A 20,310-nucleotide genomic window follows, 5' to 3' on the forward strand; every position below is an offset into this window, starting at 1 on the left:
GTCTCTTCCTTCGTCTCTCCCCACCCGGGAGGATATAAATAATAAATAATTAAAAGCCTAAGCCCAAACACCTATTAAATACTTGTCATGGACAAGTTCCCTACACACACAATTAGGTTGCTTTGTTTCATCACAGAGTTCCTATGGCCACCTGCTGTCTCCATCATCAGATCAGTTCGACAGTACCATAATATTATTGTATTGTCATCAGAACTACATACAGCTGCCAATTTTCATGACGCTACGATCCTTGGAAGATGGTTAAATTAGTTACCTTAGATTCCATTACATAGTTAGTTACATACAGGTCGACCTAATAAAAGCTTTTTAAAAAAAATACTATCATCATTCAGGCCTTTAACATCTTGACAGATGATTTATGCAGCGTCTGTAAGCGAGGAACAACGTCTCTCGTGGCTGTATAAGCCAATGCGGGACCGGCATTTGCGACCGCATTTGTGGCAGTTGAAGCTGGGAGCCATGTCGGCATCATCAGGTGGATTGTGCCTCTTTACGCGTTTTCGGGAAATGTTTCATGAAACCATGCTTTGTCGTGGAAAAAATATACTATAAGTACCTGTATATAAAAGATTTGAAAATCTTTGGACATACCTACTGTACAGTAAATAATAATCGTATTTACTTTATTCCTCTTCAACTCGATACCTCCACCCTTTCCCGAGATAAAGGGTCTTGACATATAGACGGACGGACGGACAGACGGACGGATGGACAGACGGAAAGACAGATAGACACACGGACGGACGGACTCACAGACGGACAGACGGACAGACGGACAGACGGACGGACGGAAAACGAATTGATCCTTAAAGAGTCCCGTTTTTTCCTTTTGAGGTACCGGACCCTAAAAAATTTCTTCTGCTTATCATAGCACTCTTCCTTTGGACATACTGTATACCTAGTAAATAATAATACTCGTATTTACTTTATTCCTCTTCAACTCGATACCTCCACCCGTTCCCGAGATCAAGGGTCTTGACAGACGGACGGACGGACGGACGGACGGATACACGGATAGACGGACGGATAGACCCACCGACAGGCGGACGGACAACGAAGTGATACCTAAAGGGTCCCGTTTTTTCATATCTGTAGTTAATGCAAATGCTCTATTTGTCAAAGTAAATAAAATCTCTTCACACGATCAGGGTTTTGGGGGACAAAAACATGGAAATAACTTGGGTGCGCATGTTTTGGATAGATAACGAAATCCTAAAATACAGGCGGATAACACAAACAACCTACACCATATCATATTTAAGCAAATACCTTAATTAGTACATTTTATGTTGTTATGTTACTCTTGCGTAGGTATTTATTCATACTTTAGTAGCTTTCTATAAATAAGATCACTATTTTTTCTCTTGACATGTTTATTTTACTATTCGAAAAACATGACAGCGTCAAATATTTAAAAGTCGAAAAAAGTATATAATTACGTAAAAAGGCTTAAGATAATTAAGAAAAAACCGGACAAGTGCGAGTCGGACTCGCCCACCGAGGGTTCCGTACTTTTTAGTATTTCTTGTTATAGCGGCAACAGAAATACATCATCTGTGAAAATTTCAACTGCCTAGCTATCACGGTTCATGAGATACAGCCTGGTGACAGACGGGCGGACGGACGGACAGCGGAGTCTTAGTAAAGGGTCCCGTTTTTACCCTTTGGGTACGGAACCCTAAAAAAAGTAAAACCGACTTCAAGCCTTCATCAGCAGTTCCACTTTATCAAATGGCACTTTGTAACTGTAAATGCTTAGTTATTTAGTTGATGAAAATACAAAACTCGCTGTATGTATGCTTATAAGGTTTGAGGAGTTCCCTCAATCCCTCATGGAACCTATCATCAGACTAAACCTTGATAAAAATGTTCTTTATAAATCTTACGGGCTTAGTAAACTTAACCAAGAGTACAAATCGCCAAAGTGAACTATGCATCGTTAAAGAGTTCCGTTTTTATCATCGTCAGCAGTTCCATTTCGTTAATTGTCACTTTAACTGATATAAATAAAAACTGAATGTAAATACCTACTTGCTTTATTGATGAAAACACAAAAAACGCTATATGTATGCCTATAAGATTCGAAGAGTTCCGTGGATTCCTCATGGATCCCATCATCAGAACTGGGATAAAAACGGGACCAACTTGGAACTATGTATATACTTCCAAACAAAAAACTAATTTTCCAAATCGGTTCACCACCACCAACCGGTTGAACTTGTAACCTAAGTAGAGGTTTACAAAATTAAATATACTTAAGGTCACTGTAGGCAAGACCCGCATATTTTTTTTCACTTTGGAGTGATCTAGTTCCGTTAATTATTAACCTACATTAACGCTTGTAATCGCATACGATGAAGTATTTAATAACTAGTAGTTCGCCCCGAACTGAGAAATCGCGGTTAACCAAAAATTATATAGCGATTGACTTTGTTGCACCTACTTAGGTACTCGTATAGTGACATAAAATAATAGAAAATAAATGAGGGCGCCAGTTTCTACGTAACTGTCACATTTTTGACGTAAAATGCTTACACATGGCAACAATTTAGTATGGACATTTTTGAGTTCCATTTTATTTAATTTCTACTATTTTATGTCGCACTATAGGCGGCAACTGACAGATTTAAGCAAAGAGTAGTATGTATAATATAGTTGGTCAAGCAGATCTTGTCAGTAGAAAAAGGCGGCAAATTTGAAAAATGTAGGCGCGAAGGGATATCGTCCGATACAAAATTTGAATTTCACGCCTTTTTCTACTGACAAGATTTGCTTGACCATCTATATATAGAACAAAATTTGAAAAATGTAGGCGCGAAGGGATATCGTCTGATACAAAATTTGAATTTCACGCCTTTTTCTACTGACAAGATTTGCTTGACCATCTATATACAGGGTGACCTTAGCCATTGGACAAACCCTGATATCCCACGTAGGGTTACTTCTCAGAAATGCTCTAACGGTTATTATTATTTTAATCATGGTCTAATAAAACATGGTCTTCTATTCCCAGAGTGACACGGGCCTACGTCACAATAACATTGCCACTTTATTTCAACATAACATGTTACATGGGTACATTATAGCTATGGTTAATAAGTTAAAATATTTCTTTATAATTTTATAATTTTCATTTATAATGTATTTTATCTTACATTTTACAATAACACGTCAATTTTAATTATTCGTTAGCAATATCTTCCGATTCACGAAAGAAATTTCAGACGTTCGGGTAATTCTGTTTACATTACTGGCAAAACAGGATAGCGCTGTCACATTTGACAATTCGGATCTAGATAACTTCATGCCCTGACCGTCATCCTTGTCGAACGCGTGTTAATTGTTATTAATCATTGGCAGTGCTTTTGGCATTTTTTTTGAAAATGTGCGACAATGATGAGTGATGACATTTGTCAAAAGTCAGAATCTTATTAATGTCATAAATAAAAAAGATAATCAAAACGGTCCAAGAAGGTTTTATACTATTTATTACCTCAGGAGCTATTAACACAGAGGTTGCTCCAAAGTAAAAAAATTGTAATTTGTTAATTTATTCGTAACCGCTACACCGATTGTTATGATACTTTGTATACTGGTTCTATATATCCTGATGCATATGTACATTTCGGCTTTGTCCAATGGCTAGGGACACCCTGTATAGGACAAAGAGACCTTCTCGTGGAACTTTTTTGCATCAATTTTGAAGCGCCATCTGTAATTCTTAACCAGAAACATCAACGTCAATATCAGGGGTGAAGGGGCATAAATAGCGTCTGAGGACCTATGTTGCGAACGTAAAAAACTTCGACTTTGAAGAAAGGCTTCAGGATATTTATTAATACACGAAAACAGGTACTTTTAACTTGACTGTTGATGTAAATAAAATACCTATCATACACGGCTGGAATAACACACAATTGACCACGAAACACAATTGAACGCAGCACAGGTTGTGAATCTACCCGCCCTGATTTTTTCTGAATTTTCTGATAATAAAGTTCTCAGCAACTGTGATGGCGTATGAAAACTTTGTTTCTTTTAACATTGTAAAACTGAAAGTATTTTTATTTATATGAATTATGTCGTAGTACAGACTATAAATACGGTGTTGTAATATTTTGAGTTTTATTCGACAAAGTTGTTTTTTTGTGACAATTGCCTCCATGGCAAGTATGGCAACGCGATAAATAATCTGTTCTATCAGATGTTTATTTGTTTGTTTCATGCCCTGGATACAAGACTTTTAAGACGTTCTGACGAAATAAAGTGAAGCCATATTAACAAAAAAAAGTTTAGCGTTAAGTAATATAGATGGCGCTATTTTTTCGAATAAAGGGCTTTGTATACGGCTGTCCCTCCCCTGGACTTAAGTCACCACCATAGAGATAAAAATAAACTGTATCTGTGCTAACCTGAAACATTTCCTGTCAAATGTCAAATACTTATGTTTATTTTATTTTTATCTTGCTAATTATTCCAAAATGGTAAATTTAAAAACGATATTATAAAAGTGTAAACCAAGCACTTTCATTTGATACTAAACTCGACCATGTTTCTTGCAATTAAAATGACCAGAATAGCAAGACCTCTTACAAACAGCTTTTTGGCCTTCTAAGCTCTTCTAGCTCAATAACCCCTTGATCGGGCCTGCTCATAATTTAATGACTAAAATATAATGCCCTCAACTACACGTTTACCTAATTTCATTTAAATTAGAACAAATTTACTTAAGTTATTGAGTATCAAACTATCTTCTGCCAGTTCAGCTTAAAAACATCGAAATGCCAGGACGTGCCCCTAGCCAGCCGCGTGTTCAAAGTCGAATGTAAGTACTTCGCTTCGCTCGCTCGTTCGATTAATAGTTTAGCTTTAGTGACAGATCATTTCAAACACAAATTAAGCAAAAACAATAGTTTTTTTTTTAAATTTGGCGAGTAGACGGACTTCCCGTGGCAGTTTAAGGGAAGTCCGTCTAGTAATGATATCAGCCAATCTATGGGTGCGTATATTATGTTCGTAGTCAAATTCCTAAAAGGAACGAATCAAGACAATGAAAAGTGTACTTTAAACTTGTTAATATGGAGTGTAGATTAGAAATAAACACCATTTTTCTAATACAAAGGCAAGTCGCCCATATAGGCCATATACTACGAAAATGGGGTGGTAAACCTTTTTTGGCAAATAATTACACGTAGGTAATTATTTTTTTGATTTCCGAAATAAAGGATCAATAGTCATTTAAACTGAATTTCAATCGTTTCTTTTAATTTACTGAGATCAAAATTTAATAAAGTACCTAACACCATGCGAAAAGGATTCAGGCATCAACTCGTCACACCAAAATTTTGTTATAACCTGTCACACCGCCAAAAGCGAAATTATTTGTTTCAATTCTTCACAAGTAAATTGAGTTCTCAAAAAAAGTCACATCATCAGCATCATCACAAAAGCGTCAGCGTCAGTCATTAAGTCACATCATAGTTTTGTAGCTATTGGTCACACGGCAAATCTGTTCCTATTTGTCATCCCGTCAAACAGTTCTAACTGGTCACAAGCAGGACTGAAAGGCCGTCGTGCGCAGTGATCGATTCTAACCTATGCCTAACCAGGCCTATGTTTCAACCCTCCCCAATTTATCGATATCTGTTAGAACATATAAACCTATCAGGTTGTAAACCTTACGCCATGAGCTGGCGACTATTTTGTTTTGTCTGTGGTTTTCTATTTTGTCAGTTTACTTGAACAAATGAATATATATATCGTTTTTCTGTCTGCACAAATAATGTTTTACTCTATTCAATCCTGGTAGAATTCCACTCTAAACCCAATAGGTTTGGGCCCAGGATACGCGAATAATTAGTACGTAAATAGTTTTCGGCAAAAAGTACAAAATTAATTCGAAAATGTCCAATGAAAATTTGTCGACGACGACCTCGTCTTCCGGGTCGAGTTCCGGGATCGCAGTCAATTTCGAAAAGCTCAGTGGCATAGCCAACTATGGAAACTGGAAGTTTTCGATGCGTATGTATTTGATTCACGAGAATCTATGGGATTGCACAGAGGAAGCGTCACCCGGCGTTCCCAAGATCAGCGATGAGCGTCGACAACAGAGAACGCTTGCAAAAATATGCCTGATGGTGCAACCGTCATCGTTTTCACATGTACGTAACGCAAAGACTGGATACGAAGCTTGGAACAATTTAAAAAAGGCCTACGAAGACAAAGGGCTATGTAGATAAGGATTTACCCAGGAATATGGCGTAGACTACAATGAGACCTACTCTCCTGTGGTAAGATACTCAACCATACGTACTTTACTTGCCCTGGCAGTCAACTTAGACATGAAAGTTGATCACATGGATGTGAAGACAGCCTTTCTTAATGGTGATTTAAAGGAGACTGTGTATATGGAACAGCCAGATGGGTACAAAGTAAAAGGTAAAGAAAACTACGTATTCAAGCTTAACAAAGCAGTCTATGGACTGAAACAGGCATCAAAGGCCTGGTACGACAAAATTGATAATGCCCTGAAGGTTCTCAAGTTCAGAAAATCACTCAGCGAGCCCTGTGTTTACATAAAATCGAATGATAGTGGTAACCTCATTATATTAGCACTATATGTTGATGACATTCTGATTTTCAGTAAAGACACACCAGAGAAGAAAAAGCTGAAGGAAGAACTGATGAGAATATTTGAGATGAAGGATCTTGGTCGTGCTACGCATGTACTGGGCATGAGATTGACTCAAGATAAAAATAAAATTACTCTTGATCAGAAAAATTACATACAGAAAGTATTAGAACAATTTAATATGGCGGACTGCAAACCTGTGAGCACACCTTTAGAGACCGGCTTGAAATTTGAAAAGGGAGAACAGACTGATCCTGACTCAAAGTTCAGAAGCCTGATTGGATGTATTATGTATTTAGCGGTGTGCACAAGACCAGATATTGCCCATGCAGCAAGCCTATTAAGCCAGTTCAACAACTGTTATTCTGAAACGCACTGGAAAGCGGCGAAGCGTGTTCTTCGATATTTAAAAGGAACAATGGCTTATTCCTTACAATATGAGAAATCAATATTATCTGTTACAGGATATGTAGATGCTGATTGGGCATCCAACCCGCTAGACCGACGTTCGTATACAGGGTATGTGTACAAGATTAGCGGCTCAGCAGTGTCATGGGAGAGTCGTAAGCAAAGAACCATTGCCTTGTCTTCAACCGAATCTGAGTACATGGGGTTATGTGAAGGAGCGAAGGAAGCTGCATTCATAAGGACCTTTTTACATGAATGCCTAGGTAAATACTTACCCATTACTCTATACAACGATAGTCAGTCGGCGCAGAAGATTTGCAACAGTCAAATCAACCATAGTAGAAGTAAACATATAGACATTCGACATCATTATGTGCGGCAAGTCGTAAGTGATAAAATTATTAACTTAGAATACTTGTCTACTGATCAAATGCCTGCGGATGTTTTGACAAAGCCTCTAACCAAGGACAAACATTTTAATTGTGTTTTTAATCTCGGTTTAAACTGTTCGGTTTAAGGGCAGGTGTTAGAACATATAAACCTATCAGGTTGTAAACCTTACGCCATGAGCTGGCGACTATTTATTTTTGTCTGTGGTTTTCTATTTTGTCAGTTTACTTGAACAAATGAATATATATATCGTTTTTCTGTCTGCACAAATAATGTTTTACTCTATTCAATCCTGGTAGAATTCCACTCTAAACCCAATAATATCGATAAAATACGCAAGCATGTAGCATACTACACTATTTAAGTCTGTTACAGGGCTCGGAAACCGTTCTCAACGCTCAAACCGGTTTCGTTCATTTGCCCGGGAACGAAATGGATTTCGTTTCCGTTTGCGGTTACCGGTTAAAGAACTGTTCTTTTGAAATAACGGTTTACACCAATTACGCTCTCTTGAGGAACGAAATAAACCGGTTAAATTGAAAACGTCGCAGCAAGATAAAATGAGTATTATTATTTGTAACCGGCAGAATATCAGTGCTTTCCTCGAAAAAGCGAAGCGTATCGCTGCGTAGGAATCCTTTTGCGTCCTGCAGTACGCTGTGTGCGCCGAAATATGTGTTTTTTGTTTATTGTTTTTTTATTACTTTTCTACTTATTAATTAATTAGTGTATGTTTGTTACATGTTTTTCCTGTTTGTTAATAAATAATAGTTTCAGATGTTTTATTTTATAATTTTATTTAATATTTTTTTTTATAGCAGCTTTAGAATGATTATAGAAGAAGGTATTATTAATTATTTTTATTATTGATTAAAATCAACCAATTATTTATTTATACAAGAAAACTAATCAGTTTCATATTTGCCACCATCAATTAGCCCATCTGCTTGAAAATTAAAAAAAAAACCGGCCAAGTGCGAGTCAGACTCGCGTTGCAAGGGTTCCGTTCGTACATTAGAAATGTAACATTACACAATTTTTAACAATGTATTTTTTATGTGAAACGTGAGTGAAAAACCCGTAGGGTCGGATCAAAAACGAAGTAATTAAGTCCGACTCCCGCTGGACTGCACATTTCTAATAGATTTTCCTAAGGTATCATAGTGGTTATCCGGGTCAAGGTCCGGGTCCGAGTCCGGGTCCGAGTCCGAGTCCGGGTCCGAGTCCGGGTCCGAGTCCGAGGCCGGGTCCGGGTCCGAGTCCGAGTCCAAGTCCGGGTTCAAGTCCGGGTCCGAGTCCGGTTCCGAATCCGGGTCCGAGTTCTGTTCCGAGTCCGGGTTCGTGTCCGGGTCCGAGTTCGGTTCCGAGTTCGAGTCCGGGTCCGAGTCCGGGTCCGAGTTCGGTTCCGAGTCCGAGTCCGGGTCCGAATCCGGGTCCAAGTCCGGGTCCGAGTCCGAGTCCGGGTCCGAGTTCGGGTCCGAGTCCGGGTCCGAGTCCGGTTCCGAGCTCGGGTCCGAATCCGGTTCCGGGTCCGTGTCCGGGTCCGAGTCCGGGTCCGAGTCCGTAGTCCGAGTCCGGGTCCGAATCCGGGTCCGAGTCCAGGTCCGGGTCCAGGTCCGAACCGGATCCGGGTATGAGTCCGGTTCTGGTTTCGCGTCCGGGTCGCAGTCCAAGTCAAAATCGAAATTCGAAATCACCAAACGTGAACTATGCGTCGTTAAAGAGTTCTGTTCTAGTCATCATCAGCAGTTCCACTTCATCAAATGCGACAGTTTTTAATGAAAATGCTTGATTTTCTGATGTAAATACAAAAATCTCTATACGCATGCCTTTAAGATTTGAGGAGTTCCCTCGATTCCTCATGGATCCCGTCATCAGAACTCGAGCTTGACAAAAATGTGGCTTAAAAACTTAACTTGCTTAACAAACATAACGAAGACGACAAATCGCCAAACGTGAACTATGCGTCGTTGAAGAGTTCCGTTCTGATCATCATCAGCAGTTCCACTTCATCAAATGTCACTTTTTTGGATGTATATGCTTAATTTGTTGATAAAAACCCAAAAATCACTATATGTATGCCCTTAAGATTTGAGGAGTTCCCTCGATTCCTCATGGATCCCATCATCAGAACTGGGTTTTGACAAAAACGGGACCAATCTGTATGCATATACGTACAATCATAAAAGAATTTTCAAAATCGGTCCAGTAATTAAGTAATGACACTAATGACGGAGATATGGAGTAACAAACATAAAAAAAAAACATACAATCGAATTGATAACCTCCTCCTTTGGGATTTGGAACTCGGTTAAAAAGGATTAACAAAATTCAAAATGAATATCTATAGACAATAAATAATTTGCACGCCAGCGTGTCAGCATTGTTTGCTTAATTACGTCCACCAACATTTAATATTCTTTTTAATTTGCATACAAAATGCAAGGAGGAGAGGAGGAGAAGCTGCTAATACAATTCAGAGCGTTATATCCTTTCAGACTAGGATTATCAAAAAAATGTGTACCCACTTATTTTACTTACAGTTGTCAGAATCTAAATTATCGGTCTCTTCTTCATTGAAAAATGGTTGACTGTCCGGAATATATTTACAACTTTGTGAATCCATTTTAAATGTAACAAAACACCACCAACACCAACAGTCAAAACTCACACGCCCAAAAAGTATAAATAAGAAAAACCGGGCAAGTGCGAGTCGGACTCGCGCACCAATGGTTCCGTACCATAATGCAAAAAAAAACGGAAAAAAAAATGCAAAAAAAAACGGTCACCCATCCAAGTACTGACCACGCCCGACGTTGCTTAACTTTGGTCAAAAATCACGTTTGTTGTATGGGAGCCCCATTTAAATCTTTATTTTATTCTGTTTTTAGTATTTGTTGTTATAGCGGCAACAGAAATACATCATCTGTGAAAATTTCAACTGTCTAGCTATCACGGTTCGTGAGATACAGCCTGGTGACAGACAGACGGACGGACGGACGGACAGCGAAGTCTTAGTAATAGTTTTACCCTTTGGGTACGGAACCCTAAAAATAAACAATTCAGTCAGCAAGCAGCACCGTCAAGTCAACATCGAGATCGAGTACTTAGAGCGGGTAGCCGGATAATGTATTAATATTGTAGACGGCTGAGATTAACCGGTATTATATCGTTCCTCGAGAACGAAAACATTTGGTTCTCTCAACTAACCGGTTAGAAGAGAGAACTAAATTTTAAAGTTCGCGTTCCATCAATTAACCGGTTTATTAATGAACGAAATAATATAACGGTTTATGAACGATATTAACCGGTATATCAATACCGGTTCCGAGCCCTGGACTCTGTTATGTTGGTACTATTGTTCTTTGACAGTTCTTTGTCGTACATGTTGGTATGGTTGGAGAACCAAACTCACACACAGACTGACAAAAACTGACTCCAGTCGCTAGTATGGAAGTCCCGTCTCTTAAAACGTAGTGATTAGGTATCTCTTTGATGTTGCCGGGCTTGCCTTGTAGACGGACTTGCCCACAGTGACCTTACCTTCATTATCTTATAGTTTTGAGTAAAATTGCTGTGACATATGGACAGACAGACAGATGCATGACGAAACTGTTAGTGTTCCGTTTTTGCCATTATTGCTACGGAACCCTAAACTTACAGTGCTTAGTAAATTTCAACTACCTATTATCGACAAACAAAATATTTTTCCCAATAAGTATGTAGTTTATTTTTTGTAACTGTTAGACAATTCGTGTAATGAGCTTAATAGTTAATATTTACTTACTCATTTTTTTTACTTTGAGAGTGCACCACCGACATTCTTAGTGGTGAACGTATTCGCTGTGGCCGAAAACGTGTTTGTAGATGATTGATTATCTTAAATCGCTACTTTAAAATTTTGTTACATTCCCACAGCCATCGGAAATTTCTTCTCTTTTATTTAAACTTTCGATTTTCACGCGTTCCTGAAACTGAAAAAATCTGTACACATGAACACTGAAGAACGTGGGATTGATGGAAGAAAATAATGCCAAAACCTGACAAGCTGAAATCTAAATTTGTACAATGTAGCAAAATGCATTGGGCACTACAGTTTGTTGATGGCTAACTACCTATATTCCATAATATAAATATCCAGAGAGGAAAATGGGGACTACGTTTGTATGGAGAACCGGTCATCCCCTTTCCTCTTAATAACTTAATATGCTTCGGCACATGATTACACATATTTATATATGTAGGTACGTGCATTGTATTTCCATATCTTCCAAGCGGAAAGCCAGACGGTGCTTGCTGGATATTGGTTTCTGAAATCTTCGAAAGAGTCTTGGGTCATATGGAAATAAAGCTCATTGTATAATATTCTCCTTTTTCTGAACGTGTCCACCAAAGTGGATGTTCGTCCCATTACCTAGAGCATTACCAGAATCATATAGGTATAAAGGCCAGCGCAAACCGGCGGAGCGCAGCGCAGATCACCGAGGAGGATTTACGCCGCGCAGCGCACACCGGCGAGGTGAAATCCCCCGCGATATCGCGAGCGCGCACAGCCCAAGCGCTGGCGGCCGGCGCACCAGAGAGCACTTTGGCGCAGGCCGGGAAATGCCGCGGCATGCCGCCGCGTGTACTCTATCACAAGGGATTAGTGACTAGTGTGCACGAGTTCTCCCCCGTCGTCCCGGCGCTACTCCGGCGCACGCCGCGGGAGGCCTCGGCGCATGCCGGGGGATGCCGCGGCATGCCGGCGCCTACCGCCGTGGTATCCTCTAACGTGCTCCTCGATGCCACGGAGTGACAATCCTCCGTGATGCTCCGAAGTCGGTCTCAAAGCATTTAAATTTATACCTGAAGATAATTGAAATAGGGAAGAAAATACATTGATAATTTTATTTTAAAGTGATCTGCGCTGCGCTCCGCCGGTTTGCGCAGGCCTTAAGGCGCTTTGACAGCTCCTCATAGAGGCAACGCGTGCTAGGCCGCCACGCCAGGGGCCTAGCACGCGTTGCCTCTACGGGCCCCCACGTTTCTACGGGCTGTGGTCGTGGTAGGTGCAGCATGCGTGGGCCAGGCAAGCCGAGTGAATTATGTACTTACCTATTTTACCTTAACTTTGTTCACCTGTGTATCCTTTCCAAGATAATCATCTTTTTTAAGATGTAACCCGTATAATTGGTATATCATTTTAATTCTATAATAAATGATGCTTTACATATTCAGCATTTTTTTCTTGGATATTAAATTCTTTACTTCGATTGACGTGTTTATTATTTTCGTTACTATGACAGCGTTAATATTTAAAAAAATAAAAATTATAACGTGAAGGTTGAGTACGCAGGTGATGGTACAGTGACATTATAACTCACACAAGCAAGAACCACCAACGACGATTTAAATGAATATCATAAACATTTAAATACTAACTTTTTGGCGTTTATCGTGCGTACTTCGTCTTTGCGGAAAAAATACCACAAACAATGGGCCTACCGTGAAACACGAAATTCCAAATTTTGTTAACTGCCTCTCTATCACTCTTGCATATCCGAGCGATAGAGTGGCAGATAACGAAATTTCGATTTTCGGGTTTCGCCGCAAGCCCTCTGTAAACAAACCGCCTTGATCCATCAATGTTATATAGTTGGTCAAACCAATTTATCAGTCAGTAAGAACCGGGAAAACTATAGTCGTCCTTTTCTTTTGGATGCTAGTACTAGTGTAATGTGTAAGACAAAGATGTGTAAGACCTATGATTGTCTCTGTATACGATTGAAATGAGACAGTCCTTTGAAAAAACTATATTTATTCGGAACATCTGTGAAAACTTGATTACTTGGGTCTTTAGGTTTGATTGTTACAAACAGACAACGGGACAGGTGAAAGTGAAACTACATAAAAACTTGTAAAAATGTGGCTTTTGGTTCAATTTAGTCCAATTTCTATTGGAATTTCAGATGAAAACGTCCTTATTGCACTTGAAGCATAAAGACGTGCCCTTATTTTATGGAAAGCCACGAATAACAACCAATTCGAGCCTTCTAGGTGGCAAAATACGAGTAGGTTAAATACACGAGTCTAATCAAATAAGGATTTAACTATTTAGCCAAATATTCTTTATTGTGTTATCCCGGCATAATTGCCACGGTTCATGAGAGAGAGCCTGGGGTCTACTTGACAACTAATCCCAATAATGGGCGTAGGCACCAGTTTTTACGAAAGCGACTGCCTTCTGACCTTCCAACCCAGAGGGTAAACTAGGCCTTATTGAGATCTAGGCTTTATTGTGCCAAAGTTACCTACTCGTAAGTCTCGTAACACAAACAATAAGTTTCACAGAACACAATTACTTACATATAGGTACCTAAACAAGTAAACATATTACTTTTCTAATAAAAGGACTGAAGTGTAGTGCTGCGAAGAAACGGTATTTTAATGATATATGGATATACATGGTAAAATAAGTAGGCATGGAATCCTCCATTTTGCGTGGTCTGACGCACCTGGCCGGTGTTTCCCGATTTTCTGTCAATGTCTGTGAAGACCTTTCTTCACAAAATACCTAAAATGAATAATAAGTAAAGTTTTAAATTAATCTAAAACTCTCCAGTTTGCTATTCATTCAAACTGAGAAAATCCAAATTTCTAAGTCGGTATACGACCGGTGTCTTATATGCCATTGAAAATTCAACATTAATAACAACTAATTAGGCATAGCGTCCAATGTAGAGTATGGCACAGGCACTAGTTCTTACGAATTTTACCTGAATTTATTAATCAAAGGAGCTGATGTAAAAGTGAGTTGGGAAAGTTGGCAGCTAGTCGCCGAAGCTCCGGTTTCCTCGAGATTAGCCCCTAAGCCTGCACCTAACATACCCTGGCTCATGGCTTAGGGCTTTTAGCTTGCTGTTGTGACAATTAAAATTTTTATAAAAGAAAACTAGTCTAACAACACAATAAATGCTTATTTTCAGGCATTCTTCACTATCTCTCCCTGACATCTAACCCAGAGGGGAAAAATATATATTATACCTTATAGTAGCTACTCCGTCTTCCTCGTGATATTTTACTTCACCGAAAAGCAATCGGTTAAGATAGTTACAACAAGTTCATTGTTAATAATAGCCGGGGTTAGGACCCACGACCATTGGTTTACAAATCAAACTTTTTACCTATATCATTTGTAAGTATGTTTATAATAAATCTGTTTTCTTTTTGCCATTTTTGAGTATATGTATTGCTTTATGATATTTGTCAATTATTTTTTTAATCATAGACAATTGTCACAGTCATGTTCGTTTTCATGATAGATCTACACCCACGCAACCACACGCAACTGCATGTCATGTTCTTGCGGTTTATTTTTATAACGCCAAGATGCTAACTCCATCTTGCGTCCAGTAGAAGAATCAAAATATTGTAGAAAAATAAGAATGCAGTTTACTCTATGCCGTAGGATCCCCTTTTGAATGTCATAAATCCAAATATGGCGGCCATACCCATCGACAAAAAAGTCTAGTGATGATGTGATTTCATTGACAGTTACGATCGCACGCTGTCAAATGCAACAACTTGCGATCCATTGCGATCCTAACTAGAGCTGGGACACGTTGGCAAAATGCGTACCAAAAGTACGTTTCTATGAAAATACCAGTTTTACGTGTACCACCCCAAATAGGCAATTTAAGTGTTTACCGTACTTAAGCGTCTTACAAATAAGGGTTATTTATGCAAATATCGACTTTTCATTAGTAGGGATCCGACGTATCGTGACGTTTTGAGTCAAGGCCATTAATCAAATGACATATTAACAATGTAAAAATTATTTCCATTATTTTTTGGTCCAACAGATACCCGTACGACTGTCAGTTAACAAAAAAAATATTTTACTTAAAGTAAAGGTAAGAATGGAGGTACGAGGTGTTGGCAACTTCATATTTGTTATATTTTGAAAATTAAAGTCCGTGCTTTTAAATACTCGACAAACAAAAAGTCGTCCATTAAGAAAAACCTGTCCCAAAAACTATTTCAGTACAACGCCCCACCTCTAGTGAGGATATAGTTCACTGACAGATGGCAAGTGTACGCAATTCGACAAGTGACGAATTATCCGCGTCAACTGGATATTCCATCGAAACGTCAAATGTGCCTTCTGGAATTGGCCCCCTGTTTTGCATAATAAAATACAGAGATATTTAATTTGTCAGTTAGTACTTTTTATTGGCTGTGGGCTTTTAAAAAAGAAGCGATGGCGGCGTAACGGTTGATGGTGCTACTTGCTCCCATGTATACTTGCCTCCCTCCTCGGTGATGATGTCATAGTAGATGGCTTTGTTGATGGCGGTATCGCCGTCGATGGCGCGGATGGTGAACTCCTGGGCCGTCTTCTCGTCAAACTGCTGAACCGCGAACACCTCCACCCAGCGTGGCGGGCGGTGCTCCACGTTCTGGACCTGCACCATTATCGATGCCGATGATGCGGGGCCTATGTTTGGCACGGAATCCTGGAATTCAATGATGCGCTTCTTATAAAAGGTGTTTAGCGACAAGACCGCCTGTTGTTCTACTCGCGTGCGATGTTGTACCTAATTATATAGTGATTTAAATTACTTATTTTGTTAAAGTACTCATTTATTTTAACCATGAATTTGTCTCAGAACGGACGAACTTAATACATTATAAGAAACACCTTGACGGCTCGTAGCTAAGGCTTATTTGCATCAATGATACGAAATGCAAAAGAACCGAACAACAAACTTGTTGTTTTGAACTTTTTACTTTTTTAGTTTTTCCACTTAAATCATATTCTAGCATTAGCATTACCTACAGCGAGACTGCTGAACATGGAACATGCTGATATGGTCCATTCTATGTTATACTTAGAATAAGTCAAGACTCAACTCAAAGTACCTAATCAATAAACTCACCAGGGCATTGACTGTGAAGATGTGAAGCGCACTGGTCTCGAAGTCCAGCGGCTGCTGGATGCCAATCGTCATCGTCATGGTGAACCAGTCACTGGAGTCAACGTGACCCTCGATGTAGAAGATGTCCTCGTCCCCGCGATCGCTGATGATCTCGAAGGCCATCACGCTGGTGCTGATCTGCCCGTCAGGGTCGTGCACGTTGTAGACGCACTCCGTCAAGCGGGCGTCGCCTAGTTCCTGAAAATTTAAATCGTAATTACGTACTGTCCCCCTTGTGATTAATTACGAAGCCTAATACGATACAATAAATTCCTGTTTAGTTAATAACAATGCCCAAAGGCTACAGAGACACAATAAAGGCTCGGTTTACCTTTATTTTGCCGTCAATTTTTCTGCAGATTTTCGTTTCACAGAAAATTTTTCAAGTAATTTCAAATCGCAAAATAATCTTTACATAGAATATTTACTTCAAATAATTTTAGTTCGGATTAGTTATGTTTCACCAAATATTTAAAACATTAGTTTTGTTTCAAGAACAATTTGTTCATGTAATTTCATTTTACAGAATCATCGATCTGTAGAAAAGTCACTTCTTATAAATACGGTTCACCAAAATTTAATATACAGAATAGTCATTTAGTCGAATTTAATTTATTTAGTCGTTAATTTAACGCAATCTGCTTCTCTAGAAGGAATTTGTTTTAGGGGTTGCCGTTCTAACCTAACCCACTTTTCTGGCAACAGTTCGTTTTCTTGGGGATCGCAGTTCTAACCTAACCTAACCCACTTTTCTGGCAACATTTCGTTATCTTAGGGGTCGCAGTTCTAACCTAACCTAACCCACTTTTATGGATAAAGTTCGTTTTTATGGGGGTCGCAGTTCTAACCTAACCTAACCCACTTTTCTGGCAACAGTTCGTTTTCTTGGGGATCGCAGTTCTAACCTAACCTAACCCACTTTTCTGGCAACCGTTCGTTTTCTTGGGGGTCGCAGTTCTAACCTAACCTAACCCACTTTTCCAGCAAGGGTTCGTTTTCTTAGAGGTTGCAGCTCTAAAGTAACCTAAACTCCTTTTTTAGCAATTTCAATGAATACTACGAGTATGTGAAAGGTAATTTTGTAAAATAATAATTGTTGAAATTAATATTCTGTGAACTGTAGTGTCGTACAAATAATATTCAATGAATAATAATTCTACAGTCAGTCTTTTATTTTATTTAAAAAATTTTGAATAAATATTCTGAATTTTAATCAAGTTACAAAATATGTTTCTTTAAAATAAGGGTACACCTAAAGGCTCACATCGACTTGGCAGGCATCGAACGTCTCAATCCGAGGCGGCTTGTTGTCGATGTTGACGATGGTGAGCGCCACGCTGGCCACCAGGGCCTCGTCTTCCACGTGGATCTCGAACAAATAGTAGATCATGCCTTCCTCGAAGTCTTGGCTGTAACAATTTGCTCATTATAACCATAGTCTAATAAAACATGGTCTTCTATTCCCAGAGTGACACTGGCCTACGTCACAATAACATGGCCGCTATATAGTAACAGCACCAGTCATGGGACATTTAAGAGGAAATTTGGAGTATTTATGATATTTCCCTTGTACATGTAAACTCTCTCCGCTTAGCGTGTTAAAAGATGAAAGTCCTATCCGCCTTTCTTGTTTTAGGCGTGTTGTATCAAAGATACTGCAATGAGTTTCCACATAATTAACAAATTAAAACTATGCTTTTTTTCTCCAGTCATGGACACCAAAGCTCCAGTAATGGGCCCCCGGTAATGGACGTGGATCCAGTAATGGGCCCCCTATAATGGACATTGCTCTATCAGTATAAAATATTGAAATGGGGAATAAGTTATGGCAAAAAAATCAATTTTTGGTATAAGCTTTTATCGCTGAATGTATTTTTCTTTCCACAGCCAATTATTATTGTATTAGATTCATCGAGACAATTCTAATATACCCAAACACAATTAGTTAGGGTTTATTGCGATAAAGTTCCCATGGCCACCTCCTGTCTCCATCATCAGATCAAGTCCATGTTATCATAATATTGCATTATCATCCGATTTGCATACTTAATTACGTACTTACACAAAATTTCAACTGAATCGGAAATCGAAAAGTGGGTCAAATTCAGCTACCAAGATTTGACCCACACTAACTAACAAGGCAAGTTAAATAAAAGTTTGGAAAAACGATATTAATTTATCCTAAGTCCGAGAATACCTCCTGGTTGACATATGTCGTAACTACATTTTACTTCTGTATTGTTTAAAACATGAAATTATGGCATGGCAAGCATCATTATGTCAATTGTCCCATCATAGGAGGTATGCAGTTTTACAGCTCCTATAATGGGATTGGGCCAAATACCACTATTTTTTTACATCTGTGGAGTCACAACATAGTGTGTTGTATACCTTATCTCATGGTAAATGCAATTAACAAAACACATTCTAGTTTTCATCAAGTATTAATTAATTAAAATTTAATAAATTAACTCACCTCTCTTAGCGAAGTTGTTAAGAATTTTTAGTGATATTTTTTTTCAGTGGCACGACAACTTTTGGGTTGACGCACATTTCTTAAAAAATAACCGAATTTAATAAAAATTCAAACATAATCAGCTCTAGGACTCTTATTTATGATAAAAATATATCCAGTGTTTATAAACTACTTTTATATACTTATTTTAGAGGAATTGTGTTTTTTTGTCCCATTACTGGTTCCGTGTCCATTATAGGGTATACTACTATATATAGCGCTATCGCATATTATCATATAGACATAGACATAGACATAGACATAGAAAAACTTTATTTAACATCACAAACATCACATTAATGGTACATTTGAACATAGATCTAATGTATTTAGTCTAAGCATTTAAACATAAAACCTTAAAAACTTTTAAAACAAATTAAATTTATGTTTACATATAAACAAAACAGCGTGATGTTAAAAAGGGGCTCGACTCAGCATGATGTTACAGTAAAATTAACTGCAACGCTGGTTTTCAGTCAGACCCTAATAAAATAATAAAGAACCTAAAGTAGGTAAAAGAGGAAAATAAAATATGTGACGGAACGGAGAGCGGAGTGCAAGTTATAAAAAATATATGTGTAATACCTACTGTGTATTTTATGTGTGTTCGTTAGTTTGTGTAATACAGTATCATATTAAAATATACATATTAAAAAAGGAACGTTTTGTGTATATAGATTGGGATATATATTGAGTGTGAAGTGCATACGTATTTGTTAAGAATATAGTCTAGTGTATTGTTTGGCTGGGCTATTATCAGAGATAAGAAGGTAGGTAAGAGGGTATTGCTCTACCGCCAAGAGGTAGTTCTTTTTGAATCTGAAGAAGATGTCGCTTAAGTCGGGTTTTGAAACTATGAAGACCATTTAATATCTGTAGTGGTGGAGGTATATTATTCCAGCACTTAGTTGCTGTGTATTTAAAACTACCTCGAAAAGCGGTGGTGCAGTGATGTGAAGCTACTAATTTGCTGCTGACCGATCTAAGGCCATATTTCATTGAAGTGTTTGAGCGCCAGGTGAACTTTTCAAAGAGGTACTCCGGTTTTGCAAACTTTACTACGCCGAACAATAAGGAAGAAAGATGGAGTTCTCTTCTGTAAGCCATTTTGAGAATGCCTGGTGAATTTAAATAAGGAGTCACATGCGCTCGCGGGGAAATTTTAAAACAATAGCGCGCACATGCATTTTGGACTCTTTGTATGATGCGGTCTGTCCGTGCTAATAAGCGTGGACCATATACTACATCCGCGTAATCAAATCTTGAGAGTATAAGCGTATCACAAAGTTTGATTCGAAGGTCTTCGCTAAGAAAATCACGGATTCTATAGAGGATTTTTAGTCTATAAAACGAGTTTCTGGCAATATTTGCTATGTGACTTTCAA

At 38.6% G+C, this 20,310-nt stretch overlaps 1 protein-coding gene across 1 annotated transcript in view; it reads right to left on the reverse strand.

Annotated features, from left to right (window-relative positions):
- Window positions 1-20,310, reverse strand: part of LOC134806155 (cadherin-23-like) — a 68,033-nt gene that overhangs the window by 38,533 nt on the left and 9,190 nt on the right. The window contains exons 6-8 of the mRNA XM_063779441.1: window positions 17,675-17,819; window positions 16,372-16,608; window positions 15,741-15,948 (exon numbers count right to left, since the gene is read on the reverse strand). Of these exons, the coding sequence (XP_063635511.1) occupies window positions 15,741-15,948; window positions 16,372-16,608; window positions 17,675-17,819 (590 nt within the window). The remainder of the gene's footprint in view (window positions 1-15,740; window positions 15,949-16,371; window positions 16,609-17,674; window positions 17,820-20,310) is intronic.

This window comes from Cydia splendana, chromosome 2 (genome assembly GCF_910591565.1).
Source record: "Cydia splendana chromosome 2, ilCydSple1.2, whole genome shotgun sequence".
Taxonomy (NCBI): domain Eukaryota; kingdom Metazoa; phylum Arthropoda; class Insecta; order Lepidoptera; family Tortricidae; genus Cydia; species Cydia splendana.